Source organism: Parasteatoda tepidariorum, chromosome 12 (genome assembly GCF_982258835.1).
Source record: "Parasteatoda tepidariorum strain Cologne lab strain chromosome 12, Ptep-v5.0, whole genome shotgun sequence".
Lineage (NCBI taxonomy): Eukaryota > Metazoa > Arthropoda > Arachnida > Araneae > Theridiidae > Parasteatoda > Parasteatoda tepidariorum.
In genome coordinates, this window is record NC_141766.1 from 66,146,062 (window position 1) to 66,162,090 (window position 16,029).

The 16,029-nt window shown below is 29.7% G+C and overlaps 1 protein-coding gene across 1 annotated transcript in view; it reads left to right on the forward strand.

Moving 5' to 3' along the window:
• Positions 1-2,449: 2,449 nt before the first annotated feature.
• LOC107455525 (cysteine sulfinic acid decarboxylase-like) overlaps positions 2,450-16,029 on the forward strand; it is a 39,148-nt gene continuing 25,568 nt past the window's right edge. Inside the window, exons 1-4 of the mRNA XM_087155760.1 lie at positions 2,450-2,549; positions 10,060-10,190; positions 11,228-11,321; positions 12,316-12,406. Coding sequence (XP_087011886.1) covers positions 2,450-2,549; positions 10,060-10,190; positions 11,228-11,321; positions 12,316-12,406 — 416 coding nt within the window. The remainder of the gene's footprint in view (positions 2,550-10,059; positions 10,191-11,227; positions 11,322-12,315; positions 12,407-16,029) is intronic.

The following is a 16,029-nucleotide window of genomic DNA, read 5'->3' on the forward strand; positions in this document are numbered from 1 at the left end:
GTTGTTCTTAATTGCGTTAACAAACTTTATTTATAAAGTCAGGGTTTCGCCGAAAGAATATTATTTTAGGGTTCCGTAGCCGAAAACAATTAACCGCTGTATAAGAATATAAAGATTCGACTTGAATTATGTTTAATCCACAACATCTAATTGCTAAAATTTTCAGACTATCATTTTCATTTAATTCCATGTAATGACTTATATAGCATGCAACCGATTACAAACTATGACTCAGTTATTTTATAAATACTCCTCACAGCCACAAATATCCTCAAAACTTCTTTGAAATTGAGATATCCTCAGGTAAATTTGTTGGATGTTATTGAATGTTTGAAAAAATTGCTTCATTTTACTTAATGTCTGATGTTGTTGTCGTAGCATTAGGGGTGCGATTATTCTTCTTTTTCAGAGGCTCCATCTCTGGCCAAGAATTTGACTTCTGCCACACCCATACGTCAAACTCGTTTGTAGAGCAGACCCATCTATTCATTCGTCCACTGATCATAATTTTGACCCAACCAGAGAGCAATCAATCTCCAATTAAGCACCCCCAGAGGTATAATTTGTTATGGGACCATGAAGGATTTTGTGACCCAACCGATTTAGCGTGCACCAGTCACCATTTACTACTTCGCCGGTTGGATTCGAACTACTGTTTTCACGAACGTGAGTCTCTGCCAACCGATCTCGGCCTTAATTATCTGATATTTGGTGTATAATTAAACATCACTTAACTTTAAGAATCAGATTACTTGCTGTGTAGGGAACTGGCCTTACATCAGAAAGGTTCTGGGATCGAATCCCGGGCAAAGTCATGGATATTCTCTGCTTATCAAAAAATTTTTAAACAATTTTTGTCTCAAAGATTAATGAAGATCAAAACAATTCCGTTTTCAAAACTTTAAATACTTTAATGGTTTGGCAAATTTAAATTAGAATTTCATTTTGAAATGTTTATAATTTATAATAAATCCTTTTTCTCATTATAAATAATGATTAACATGGAGAGAGAGGGGTTGCCCATGCCTAACCCTCAATTTATATTTAGAAATTATCAATGAATCGAAAAGCAGTTTGCTGAATACAGGAATTGACAAGGAGGATTATATCTTCAATTTCAATCAAAAAAGTAGTAAAATTTTTACAACCATCAACTTAGAAATAAGTCAATTGAACTAATAGTTTCAAAGTTATACGATAGTTTATTAGTTATAAAAGTTTCAAAATGTTTTATGAGTAAAAAAGTATAAGCGTAGAATTATAATTGAAATATTTGAAACTCTCAGAACTTCAAAGCTATTTATCCTCTTATCGACCTGATTTTAGATTCTATTCAACGCAGAACTGTTCATAGGATACAAAACGTTTCTTGTCCGTTTAAAAAAAAACAGACGCGTGAGTTGGCATAAGCATAAAATTTGCACTATTTATACATAAAAACTTTAATAACTATTGAACTATTATGACTGCAAACTTTCTGCTGACAATTCAGAGTCAACAAATACATGGGTAACTAACTATACCTCATTTGTCTAGGTAGGTATTTCAAACAATTATGTAGCTATAATTAAAAGTTGTATTTTTGTAATACTTCATGCCTGCTAAATACCTTATAACTTCTGAACTATGGGTCCAATTTGATTTCAATGACATTCAGTTTAAAGTAAAAAATAAATTGGATTCAACCCCCCACTTGTTTCAGTTTTTCTTCTTTTTCCCTCGCTTCCATTCAATAAATTGAGGATGACGAATAAAGCTCTTTTCGGAGAGGAAAAATGTAATTATATTTAAATTTCAGGCAACTATATTGATCCCAAAAATATAACTTTTCCAGCAATCTAGTTTTTCCCTTATTATTTCCAATTTCAACAACTTAGGAACTGGCCTAACTAGAGTATAGCATAAATAAAACTCATTGAAAAAGGTTTCATTAAAATCAATTAAAATAATTAGTAATGCAAAATAAATTTCAGTAATATGTTTTCATGCCTCATTATATTTGGCGGTTAGCGTGCCTGTCTGCGAAACCAGTGGTTGCGGGTTCGAATTCCGCTCAGGGCATGGATGCTTCTCTCTGTGTGTTGTCCTCTGTTGTGTGATGTGTGGATGCGGCCCACACCGTGAACGGGCTCCTGTGGCAGTGTGGGTAATCTTCCTCTCCTCCGTGATTTAGGTTCGCAGGTGCCTACCGGGCTGCATGTAAACTCTCTTTACACATATAGTATCCCCAAGAGATTTTAAGAACGCTGATTGGCTTTCTCGGCAACGCCATCTGGGACGTATGGCTATTTCATTCTGCCATGCTTGTTATTTTCAGCATAGAGTGATTTATATACTCCAGTTTTCGTGTACAAATTTGAAATGTCAGTTTTTTCAACAGAGAGTCTGCCTTCTTCATTTAAAAATGAAGTAAAAAATATTTCCTCAAATACCATTACCCTTTGAAGCAATGTTGCAACGATTGCAACAAGTGGGTAATGGAATTTGGGGAACTTATCAATACGAAATGGAATCTAGAACTTCCAAATCTCATGGACAAAGATTTGTTTGTAGGTAAATTACTAGTTTAGTTATTTTTAAGAAAAAATTGCATTTAATTTTTATGGGAAATGCTTTTTTCGTTAAATTTATGATTATTACATGCATGAATTCTTATGAAGCTAATATCCCTCTAATTTATTGAATAACATTGATATCGAATTTAATTGCCTTGCTTAATTCTTATACTCACTATAAAATGAAAACTGAATAGTTTTCACTTGATATTTATTTAATTAAATTAATGTTCATCGAATTAAATTAATATTTTATTTATTTCTTGTGGATTACTAAAATTAAATTATAAAATATTTAATTTCAGATTTGTTAGTGGCGCCATCTATTATTATAAATTACAACTAAGAGATCCGCATTATGCCTACCTATTTATAACTTATTTTTAAAAATTTTTTTTGTTTTTGTTTTGTTAAATGTTTTATAATACCGAAAAACTACTAATTAACATCTAAGAAATAAAGCAATTGTCTTTTAAGATGCTTATTTTATTAATTTTTGATTGCATAATTCCCATAAAAAAAAATTTAATGATCATGAATTGTCCATTAAATTAATACCATAAGTAATTAAAGAATAAATTTACAAAAAATTCCCTCTTTTAATTTTAGTACATTTCTATTGGATTGCAAACATTTTTTTTATTATTTAAAAGCAGGAAATTATTTGTTTGTCACCCCAGTGCGTTTATGAAAGTGCCGCAGGAAAAATGTAAGAGAAGTTTTTCAAAAAATTCTAAAATTTTTTTGCTGAATTATAATTAAATTTTTTTAACATTTTAACGAAGAACGAAAGTTCAGTGCCTGCCGTTGAAATTAAAAAAAATATATGTTCGTCGTGATTAAGGAAACACGATATTCTGTTTATCTTAATTAACCCTTTAAAGGGTCATTTGTTTCCAGTAAAGGTAAATTAAAGTATTTTTGGAATTGAAATTGCTTTAAGAATAGCAATTGATATGAGAAAAAAAAACTCTTTTAGTTTGTAAAAGTACCATTTTTTGGAGGTAAATATATTTAACACGACCTACTAGGAACTTATTGACTTTTATTTTTCTTTATTTATAAAATAAATTTTATAAATGCTACAAACTTCAAAAGGAATTATGTATTTTAAAGTTTTTGTAAACTAGCAAATAGCTACCAATTTTATTCAAACGCACTTCAAGAAGTCTGAAGTTATTAACAAATGGAAACCTAAATTAAAAGTGGTAAAAAAGAGGTGGGAAGTATACTTCCCACGGCCTTCGAAAGAGTTAAGAATGGATAATTATATTGTTTTACAATCGTTAATAATTGAGTGCATTTGCACTGCACGCGCTCGTTGGGACTCACGTTCGGCTAGTTTGTTGAAATTGTTTTTTATAGCTATAAAACTGCTCATACGTAAGTTCTGAATCGCACCAAACACACCCAATTTCGACCATCAGAATAAAGGCTATTCGAAATGCTATTTTAAGAACCCATTCGAATAAGATGGCTCTTTTATTTACACCTATCATTTAACAGTTTTATCTATAACTAATAAAAGGACAGTTTAGTTTTTGTAAATTGAACAAATGAAACTGAACAAATCATGGTGAACTGAACAAACGTAATTATATGCTCATATTTGTTTAAAGACAATTAGACACCTCAATCGATTATCATCAGTTATTATATTTTTATGTCATTCCATCTTTAAATATAGTTTCTCATCTATGAAAATGAAGGGAAGCGTATAGGAATTTTTAAGAAAGCGTCTACAATAATTAGTAGGTAAGGTTGATTTCAATATGTTCTTATTACTTTATATTTTTAGTTATTCCGCTTACAATTTCAACAAATATCGATACAAAATGTCACGTTTAGTTCGAAGAAGTAATTAAATTTATGTAAGTTAATTAAAACTGATTGGAGAAAAATTATGAATATTCAGAGATAAAATCTTTCACGTTTTTAATATTTCCTTGCATTATCGAAAATAAATAACAGTCTAAATGTCTTCTCATTTAAAAGAAATAAATAATTCTTCCATCTACAAAGTTTAAATATATTCGTGTATTTGCGACCGCTTATTTTTTAGTGTTCGAAAACACCTTACGTGGTTTTGACTACCACCACGGTTAAAGTCAGTCACGTTATTAGGAATTTTTCGAAAAAAATGGTTCAATAACAATTTATTCAATTGTATTTTACCATATTGAAAAGATGGTCAAGTAACCATAAAAATGATGGTATTTGAAATGTTAACTGTGAGGAAAATCGGTCGCTGATAGTTTTAAACTAATACGGTTGAACAACCAGAATTTTATTCACCAAAGCTAGATCCACTGCCATTGAGAATCGAGGGCATATTCTCTGAAAGCTGGAAGCTATGCCATGTGATAAGGATTACGAATTTATGTATTTCTTTCCATTATCGGATGCCAAACACAACAGCAGATGCCTAATAATGTTTTAGTTTAATGTTTGTTTGTGTGGTAAATAATTTATTTCTCGCTTCATTTCTTGCAGCTGGGTACATATTTAAGCAGAGAGGGGTAATCTATCAATCTCATGACCGGCTGAACAAGAGTTCGATCCCAGCGTTGACACCACAATATTTACTCCATTCCTTCACCACATATCCTAGCATCCTGCACTCCTCAATTAGTGACCCTGGAGTATTGGAATACGAAATTCACAGTCACACATAACTGCTTAACACAAAAGAAGCGCAGTATTTCTCATCTCTCACGAATCATGTCCCCTCTAGATAAACTAATTAAGCCATTTTTCATGGTTCACTTGACAAAACACAGCTCAACCACAACCTAATTTCAATGTCCAGTTAAATTTCATTTTTACGGTTTTATAACTCTTTACTAACAGCATTGTTTCAATAATATGATATTCGTGACTTTTTAACCATACCAGTTGTAAACGGTTTCAAATCCGTAATGGTAAAGAAATGTTCCCAACCGAAAACTTTACAGTTAATTGGGTGGACCAACCGAAAACTTTACAGTTAATTGTAATTTTAGAATGAAAAATTTCACCACTCTGATTCGGTAGTTTCATCTCCTAAGTTTTCAACACACACACACACAAAAAAAAGATTTTTATATGTGTTTTACTGCTTTAACACGCCTGTTCCACATTTCGCATTGAACTCGCGTACTGATGACCTCTAAGTTAGACGACACAATAATGCAACACATTGAAAAATATATATTTTAAGAAAATTCTTAAATACCCTTCTTGTTATTAGTTTCAATACACTCTTCTTTTTATCTATCAAAAGTATGCAAAATATGATTTATTAATGCAGTATTCACGCAGCAATAGCATGCAAAACAGATCCAATTTATTTTTACAATGAACATTTTTTTAAAAAAATAACTTCGTCCAAGAGCAAGTGGTTCAAAAACTCAAATTTTAGAGCAAGGTTTTGACCAATGGAATCATTTGGAGAAGTATGTCGGTGGTATAGATATATTACAAAACGAAATCATCTGCAGGGAGTGATTCAATGTAATTAGTTTCATAATTTGAGACAAACTGACCAATTAAATACCCCTGAATGAGTGGGCTGGTCATCGTTTCTCAAGGGGTTACTTTGATTAAACGAAGATTTAAGGCAATGCTCTGTTAAGTTTGAAATATGTTTTTTCTGCTTGAATAAAAGATAGTATTTCTAAGGAGAGTTTAATTCTTGGTGTATTTCTTGGATAAATCGGATGACAAATTAATGTATTGAAGTTTATGACTGGTTTTGGTCCTTAGATAGAGCTCGCAGAGAAAACTGATTCTCAATTTTGAAATTTTCTTCCCAGTTATGGTTAGTAATCAATTTATAACAATTTGCATAATCAATAATCTTTTAACCGCTTCCCTGATTATCCCGAGTTAATTCGGGTACGAATATATTGCAAATATTTTTCATCCCGAGAAAACTCGGGATTTTCAGAATTTATCAGTACATTTCGTTGTATCACGTTTTACTCGAGAAAACTCGGGCTTACAGAATTTATCAGTACATTTTGTTGTATCACGTTTTACTCGAGAAAACTCGGGCTTACAGATTTTATCAGTACATTTTGTTGTATCACGTTTTACTCGAGAAAACTCGGGCTTACAGAATTTATCAGTACATTTTGTTGTATCACGTTTTACTCGAGAAAACTCGTGCTTACAGAATTTATCAGTACATTATGTTATATCACGTTTTACTCGAGAAAACTCGGGCATACAGAATTTATCAGTACATTTTGTTGTATCACGCTTTTACTCGGTCGGAAGAAAAAAACATAATCTGCTGTGATTGGAAGTTTGTCAAGTTTTATTTGGGAGTTTTGCTGTTGGATAGTGGAACTGACTTGTTTTGTGTGATTGTATATACGATGGTTGCCGAATTTACATGGCAATAAGAGTAATAAAAAAAATGGCATATTCCTTCAATGACGTTTGAAAAGTATCATTTTGTGTTGTCCCTTGTTTTGAGAGCTATCATTCAAAGACTAATATTTCTTTTAAGAAATAAGCCTTAAATATATTCGTGAAATTTAACTAACAGTGTGAATTTATTTGTTTAATAATTTTTAGGATCTTTTTGCGTCTTAACAGTCTTAAAGGCAATCGAATGAGTAATGTTTCTTAAAACATCCTAACAATTTTGAGATCATTATAAATGGATTCAGTCTTCAAGATGAATACAATATTCAAATAAATGGATCTAAAAGTAAGTTATTCAAATCTAGAGAATCTTATAACATTATATTTAGCATTTTATCCTCTGCCTTGCATTATCCAGTTGTTTTAGAAATAAAATAACTTGATAACATTTATTATTATTTTATTACTTGATTATTTAAATAATATAACTCTTATAATGTCAGATATTGCATGCGCTCTTTGACGAAAGAAAAAACCGAATAAATATTTTTGACTTTAGCTTTTTAAGTGTAAACAAATACTAAATTGTGCTAACAATTAATTATGTATTACGAACATAGTTTCAGATCGATGCGCACCAGTTTGTCTGAGAAGTAAATGTGGCCTGTGCGTAATGCTGCCCCCATAGACACCATTGTTCGTTAGTCTTGAAATTGTAAAGCCTTAAACCCCAGGGGAAATTACTTGCTTTTCTTTACATAGCAAATAGTTAATTACATTGCAAATTACGTTTTTGTTCAACGTTCAAAATTTAGCGTTTATTAATTTATTTTTTAAAAACTACTCTACCCAGTCCGAAAAGCATTAGAATCGAAAAAAAACGCATTAAAATGTGCATGTAATGCTTTATCCACATTTAATGAGTTTGATCTTGAAAATATCTAAATTCCTTTTCAGAATCTTTTCGTGTATATTACGCTTTATTTCCTAAAAAATTTAGTACTCTTTGAACATTTTAGTATACTTGACTAAGAGAAGTTTATCTAATACTTATGACTTAAGTGGATAAGCATATTAACAGTCCTCCTACCACGACTTTTTATATGTCGATTTCAATCAAGAAGTGTTTTCTGACGCATTTGCGTTAAAATGCATAAAAAAAGAAGAAAAGTCAAAACAGTCAGAATTTTAAATTGTCAGTGAAATATTAAAAAAAAATTGAGTAATACCTTTATCAATGCATTGATGTGTATTACTGTATATTGACTGGTCATTCAATTTCCAAAAAACTGGCCTCTGCAATGATATACACTAGATGGCGAGGAATATCAAAGATTAAGACATGTAAATTCGCTTTACTTTAGACTCTGTGATAGGTGACTAAGGGCATTGATCTCCCAATGAGATGACCAGGTTGGAATCCTCTGGTTGATAGCAATTCTGTTTCCGGCTTGCACCGACCACAGTGCTGGAAAAAAGGATCATAGATGAGAATCCCGTCGAGCTAACCGTAGGAGGTTATTGTGGTTTCCATGTTACACAAATTAAAAAGTTCTCCACGAAGGCTACTTAATCTAGGAATTCTCTTGTCTTCTGGATCGGGTTCAAAATTACAAGGTTACTGAGTTGCGCATTCATAATCGCACATTGATAGTAATTTCAGAATTAGGTCGACTGTTCTACGCTGATTATAAAATAAAATGAAAATAGAGACAATTTGTGTTAATTTAACTATTTACAAAGCTGGTGTAAAAAAAAATAGTTGCAAAGAAATAATTTAACTTCTAGAATAACTTGATGTTAGAATCTGAAAAAAACCTTTTGGCATCGTTTGGTAAAAATTGTTTTAAGTAACATTTTTAAAACACTTCGTTTAGGAACTTGTTATGGTTAGTTGAAAACTTTGAGCATTAATTTAACCTGTCGATGTAGGGAATGCTTAGTTTAAGCTTACATGAGCTGAAGCGTATATACAGCGTCAAGCAAAAACATTAGTAGGTACTCAATATTACGAAACTATGCACTGTTTAAAAGTAAGTTTGCTGTAAAAATAAAGGGGAAGTAAAATAGAATAAAGGGAAAGTCAAAATAAAATAAAGGAAGATGAATCACTGTAGAATGCATTGAGTCTTCAAATAAGGCAGTTTTCAATCGAAAAGTGTGTCTTCTTGACAAATTCTAATCAAAAAATGAAACTAATTTACAAATTCACAAAAAGACAAATTAAGTAAGTAACATTTAAAACAATAAATCAAAATAGAAAAGCGCTTAAAGAAGCTAAATCCAAATTTGCTTTATTTTAATTTAAAAAATCAGAAAAACAAAACAAAAATCATAAAAATTTTAAAGTGTTAGCAGAACAGCACTTCATCAGGGGGACACACTACACGGGACCCTTTCTGTTGTCAGAGGTGAAACTAAAAACTGACAGTGTCCCGAAGCCCCAGATTGGAAAGTCAAATAAAAAAAAAAGCAATAAGAAAAATTGAAATGTAAATGTAAAGATAAATAAATGACCAACAAACACAAAGTAAGTCTTAATAATGACTTACAATTACACAAAATAAAACATAAGAAACGTCCACTAATAAGAAAAATAAATAAAAATAAACTTACAGTTAGAGTAGCCACATCAAAATAACGTATAAATTGCTAAATCAGTAAGAAAACTTTAGAAATAAATCAACTGCTGACTCCTTTTTTTGAAAAAAAAAATAAGACAGAAAAACATTCAGTGAGTAAAAATTTTTAAAAGGTGCTGCCATCTGGTATTAAAGGTAAAAGTATGTATCAAATTCCCAATGATGCACACTGAACCCCCTAAGGGTTCATGGCGGGGGACCACAAAATGTAAAAGGTATTCTTCTGGAGGAAATAATCACTTTGAAATTACCATGTCGGTTTTAATAACACAACTTTATGGAGACAAAACACATAGAGAACTAAACTACATAATACAGAAAACAAAAATTAACATTTACTAATCACGTGACTTTGTGCTGCCATCTATGTTTCATTTTGAAACTACTTTAAACAGAAACTCATACTTTTTAAAAGAAGTGACTCAAATTTACTAGAATGCCATTTAACTTGTTCTTCCATTCCCTCCCTTCTTACCCTTCCTTAAAAAATATTTTCTTTTTTATTTTAGACTCCAAGTCGGAGCCAGAAGACTTACCTTTACTTCGGGAAGTTACAAATTTGATCCTAGATTCGGAACATCCCGATGTATTATCTTATAGACATAAAGTCACCGAATTCAAACATCCTGAAGAACTGAAGGTAAAATATTGCGATAAAATCTCATCATTGTGCTAACAAAAATGTAACTTGATTTGAAATCTAGATAAAATTGAACGTATTGAATATTTTTCTGAAAAGTTTGGTCTCGGAGGTCATTTACAACCAAAACCGACTCAAATTTTAAATTTGGAAAAGAAAGAGAAAAAAAACTTCTCTTACTCATCTCAAATATCTTTCATATATAAACAGTGTGTAGCGATGGTAGCTATCGTCAATTGTCAACCTTCATCGATGAAAAGGTACCCCATCATAGAATCGAGTTAACATGCCTTATATACTAGTGAATTGTAATTGTAATTTTGTAGTGGTAGACACACAATAAGTGTAATAAGTCTAAATACAATATTGGTTGCTAAATAATAAAAAAAATGCGCCATTTAGTAGTTATGGAAGAAACTTTATACCATTAAAATTTATGCTTTGCACAATATGGTATTAAAACCATAATAAAACTTATTATAGACTAAGAAAAAAGGAATGTAAACTTGCGAAACGTAACTTGTTTGACCGTTGTTTAAAAAAATTAAATCACAGTTAGCTTTGTTAGCCAAGTGTTTGTAATACACAAGCAAACATATAAATACAGTAAGGCCGGGATACTGGTAGGGCACTCGGCCCATGTACTAGAATTCCTGGATTCTATCTCCCTGATGCACGTTAAATCTGTCGAGTCACGAAGTCCTCCATGTTCCCATAACAAATCAATACCTTTGGGGGTACTGATCCAGGAATTTCCTTGTCTTCTGGATTGGTTCAAAATTACAATGATCATTAGAAGTTGTAAACCTAAAATTGGGTCAGCTGTTCAGCGACGGATATAAAAAAAGTAAATAAATAAATATCGTAGGCTTGTAACAAAAAAAAATAAAAGAGTTCTCTTATGAAACTTGAGAGGGACTTTTAATAATATGACGAGAGAAAAATAACTTAACCACATTATTTATAATTAGATGTAGGTTTCGATTTAAATTTAAAGTGTGTATTAGTAACAGTGTTTTTCTATAAATTATTTGAAGGAAATTTTTGACATGGATCTCAGAGATGAACCAGACACCCATGATACTATGGTGAAGCTTTGTCAAAACGTTCTCAAATATAGTCTAAAATCATGTAAGTACCATTTTTCATGGCAAACAATTTCATACATCAATTTATTGCTATGATCTATTGAAAGTCACTAACTCGTAGACAAATTAAAAAATGTAAAATGATTCGATAACCTGCAGAATTCCTCTCTCAATTTTTACTTCGACTATAATAAATCTCAAATTAAATTTTATGTATGAAAAATACTTATATTTGCTTAAACTTATTCATGAGAAAAAATTGCATACAACTTAATAAGTAACTCCTCGTGTCAGATACAAGGGTGATTGACATTATCCTTACCTATTAACAGTTTCAACCGAAAAATAATGCATCTCGTGTTATTTCCCTCGTAATCCCTCCATATTTGGGAATCTTATAGTATTCAAATTAGCCTTTATTTTATTATTTTTACAGATAATCAGGGCAACCAACTGTCTACTCTCTTAGGGAAAATTTCTTCAAGTGGTAGCTAAGTTTATGTTCTAATGTGGGATTCGTGATTTTGTAAATTTAAATTAATTTTTCCCACCACTACTTTTAAATAATTCAAAAGCTCATATGAAACGTCACTTTTCAGTTCCTTAGTGGTGAGACTTTAAAATAAGTTCCAAAATAAGTTCCAAAATAAATTACCATAAGTTCTGAAAGCTTTAGTTTTTAATTGCCTATCACTTTATAAAATATTTAACAAAAAACTTAGTAGTCGGCATGAGATAATTAGTGATATGTTACTTCCATGTAGAATGGCACTTTAAAATTATTGTTATTAATTTTCATGTAAGACAGAACAGAAAAGTTAGGTGAACTCACTGTAGCTTCAATTATGGTGCATAACATTCAGCAAGCATTTTATGATCCTTGTTTATGAGTAAAATTGATGATAGCAATGCTATTGATAATAATACACAGCTAATTTTTTATGATGCGCTGTTATTTAAAAATTATATATGTTCATTATTGATATAAACATTCTTTGTAAATAATTTCTACATTAATAAGTGAGTTATTGATTTAGATCACCCAATGTTTGTAACTCGTCTTTTTCACGGTGTTGATGAATTAGGACTGACTGGGGCCTTCCTCACCGAAGCACTTAATACTGCTCAGTAAGTACAAAAATATTCTACATGATAACTAAGCTTTCATTAATAATTTTTTAAAATTCCTACAAATCATGTCATTACGTACTTCAAATTATTCAAAAAAATATCATGTTTGTTAATGCATTTATAGTGATGTGAGATTAAAAGATAGAAATGAATAAAATAGTTTTAGAATTTTTTTTTTTTTTAAATAATTAAAAAATTTTTAAGACTAATTTTTTTGACAATGCGCATGATGAAAGTTCTAAAAAAATGTGACTGACATTTTTATAAAAATAATTGTAATTAAGAAGGGAAATTAGCAATATTATTTACAAAGCTCTGCAAAGTCAAAAGGCCTTTATAATTTTTTTTTTTCTTTTTGTGAAATATTATCGAATGACGGGATTAGACATTATGAAATGTTATATCTTTACAGTTTACCATTTTTTCTTAATTTGAAGAAAGGAAAAAACTAAAAGCAGCAACGTAACAAGAAAGCTTTTTTAATAAACAAATCCGGTGATGAAAAATATATTCAAGATTTTATATTTTATGAAATTATTTTATTTTTAATTTCTTTTTAACAAATTATGTAAACATATTACAGATATAAATAGTTAACAAAAAATAACACTTAAATCAATTGCTTACAGTTCATTCATTGATCACCTATGAATCTAATGATCAGACAACATATAAAATTACTGAAGTAAATAATTTGTAAAAATGAATCTTTCTAGTAAAATGAGATTTATATTTCCTAAATCAGTATTTTGTAATTTGTTCAAATTATAAAAATATTTGACTTTACTTTGAAAGTATTTTAAAAGCTATGATAAATAATTATATTCGCTTGAGTTATGTGTTATTATTGCTTTAAATTTTGAATTATTTTTAATCGAATTTATTGTTAATCAGTAAAAGAGAGTGGGGTTAGAAATATTGAAAAAAGTAAATTCAAAATTTCGTTCTTTTTTTACAGCTATTGTTTTTCAAACGAAAATATAAAGGTTTTTTTACCCTACAACTATGAATTACACAATAATGGAGAAAATAAATCATCTCTTATAACTTTGCAATAACAGCCTGTTTATTTTTACTGAAAACTATTTTCGAAATTTATTAACCGAAAAAGTAAGAGCTAAAGATGAAAAAAAAATAAATGAAAAAGAACTGAATGGATAAACGCTCTAAGTGACAGTTTATTGAGTTCTAATAAATAGTAAATTTTCTTTGAAAATTAATCGTTGAAAAAAGGAAACAAATAGTGATCCTCATCTTTATTTCTTTGCTGCAAGCATCCAATCAGTGAAATCTGTAGCGTGTTCCGTAATCACCACCCTTAATTTATATTTTTAGAATTCTTGACAAAATTGAAGCAAAAAGTTACATTAATTTCCATCTACAAGTTAAAGTAAACAAGAAAAAACAACACCGATATCGAAATCTGGTGTATCATTAATGAGAAAGGTGGCATGAAACGTATTAAAACCAATTTAATTGCCCGAGGAAACTCAGGTTGATTTTAATAATCACTTTAACTCTGCTTTCTCCATCAATCAAAATAGTTTTTTCGCTTTCAGTCCAGCTTTCCTCATTAGTGATTAGATCAATTTCGAAATCGTTTTTTTATTTCTCTCTTAAATATTATTTTGCGACCCTTGATGTACGCTTTTTTATTTCCTTTGTGAAGAGTATTTTAAAAATAAACACTAACAATAATTGTGATCTTAACATTAAAAACAGAATACCCTGAATTATCGCTTCATGTAAGTTATATATTAGAATAGCAGCCTTATTCAGCCACGTTTGTCAACAACAATAAATGTTTTTTCTTACTAATAAAAAAAGTTGTTATTTATTGTTTCACTCGACAAGTTCGCATGCTTTAATTACATATATTAGGCTCAAGGAGCCATATTTTATTCTAAAATATTTCAAGTGATAGTATTTAGTTTTATAATTTTAAATCTCACAATCTGTAGAGCATGTATTACGTCATATTATTGTGCAGACCAACATCAGACGTTTTGTAATGAAGCTCACATTATTTTGTGAGAACGCATATTTACAAATTTTGCACTGAATAATATACAGTTTATCGTTTGTTTACTCACAATTTGCGTACTTGTAAACTAAATAAAACACTACATATTTATTAAATATAAGAATAAATCATAAATTGAAAAATAAACACGAATGCTTTCTCCGAAATCGAGCACAACGATTTATAAATCTACTTCCTTTAGAAATAATTGTATTCTTCTAAACAACAATTAGGAATTACTAAAAATAATCCGATAACTACCATAAACGCAATATAAATACAATATTTACCCAGTTGGAAAACATTGAAGAAAAATAATGTTCTTAATATATTGGCAAATGCATTCTCATTTTAGACAGTTCATTTTTTCAAAGTAATTATTGTATAAAGAAAGAAGTTTTACTCAAATACTTTTAAAATATTTTGAACCCGTTGTTTGCACTGTTCCTTTATAAATCTTAGAAATTTTATTTCGAAATTTATGGAACTTTTAATTTAAAACACACAGCTATTGACACGACTATTGCATAAAACGAGAAGACGATTTTGTTAGTCACCTGGTTGTGCTATATTACTTTAGGGCTAATTTACAAAATTTTATTACTCCTTGAAAAAAAAGTTTTTTTATTAATATGCATTGTTTTAAACAAAAGCAGAATGTCTATCAATGTTTTAAAATGAAAAAAAAAATTATCAGCAAGCGATTTTAATTATGCAATTTCTGAATATTTTTCCAACTTTCAAGTTTAAGCAGTTCTAATTTTCAAGAAAATGTAATCGACTTTTGTTTCCGATTACCGTATTTAGTCACGTGACTGTATCAATTCGAATTATGGAATCATATAAGAATTGTTAAATGTGAAAAAGCGACAGATTTTCTTTTTCTGAATGCAGCGCCCCTCTGCGGTAGTAAGCATAACAACTTGTTGCACGAAGAGTTAATCGTTTTTATTCGTTTTATTATTATTTTTGAATTGAATTAATGAAGCTCCCAGCAATTGTTTGGTTTTTTGTTATTTTAATTCTTCAAAATGTTCGCATGTTTTTCTTTCAAGGAAGTCGAATGCTAATGTAAGCAAAGTACTTTTTTCATTAACGCCTAAAGTAATTAGTTTAAATTATTACTTTTATTATTTTTCTTAAACTTATTTTTATGTTAAATATAATACTCATTAATATACTTGTCATGCACCATTTACTTTTTAAAACTAACAGAAAATAATTACGGAAAATTGGTATTTCTTATACCTTTCAGAAATATCACTTTTCTGCATTTATTAAAATAATGCATCATACTTTTCGATTAATTATCAATACAGATTTTTCTTTGCTCGGTTTTTAGAAGAATGTATCATAAAAGATTATCATTCTTTCAATCATCAATATATTATTTCATTTCAAACCTTTTTACTTTTATATACCATAAAAGAATAAAAAAGGTAGAAACAAGAGTAAATTATAAGCATATTTTAAATGAGTTCAACATTTTCTCTGTTCTCTTTCATTAATATGTTATCTAGAAATAATAACACAATATTAAATACGTCATAATTTATTCAAGCAAAACGAAACAGAAATTGACATTATGCTTCATTTT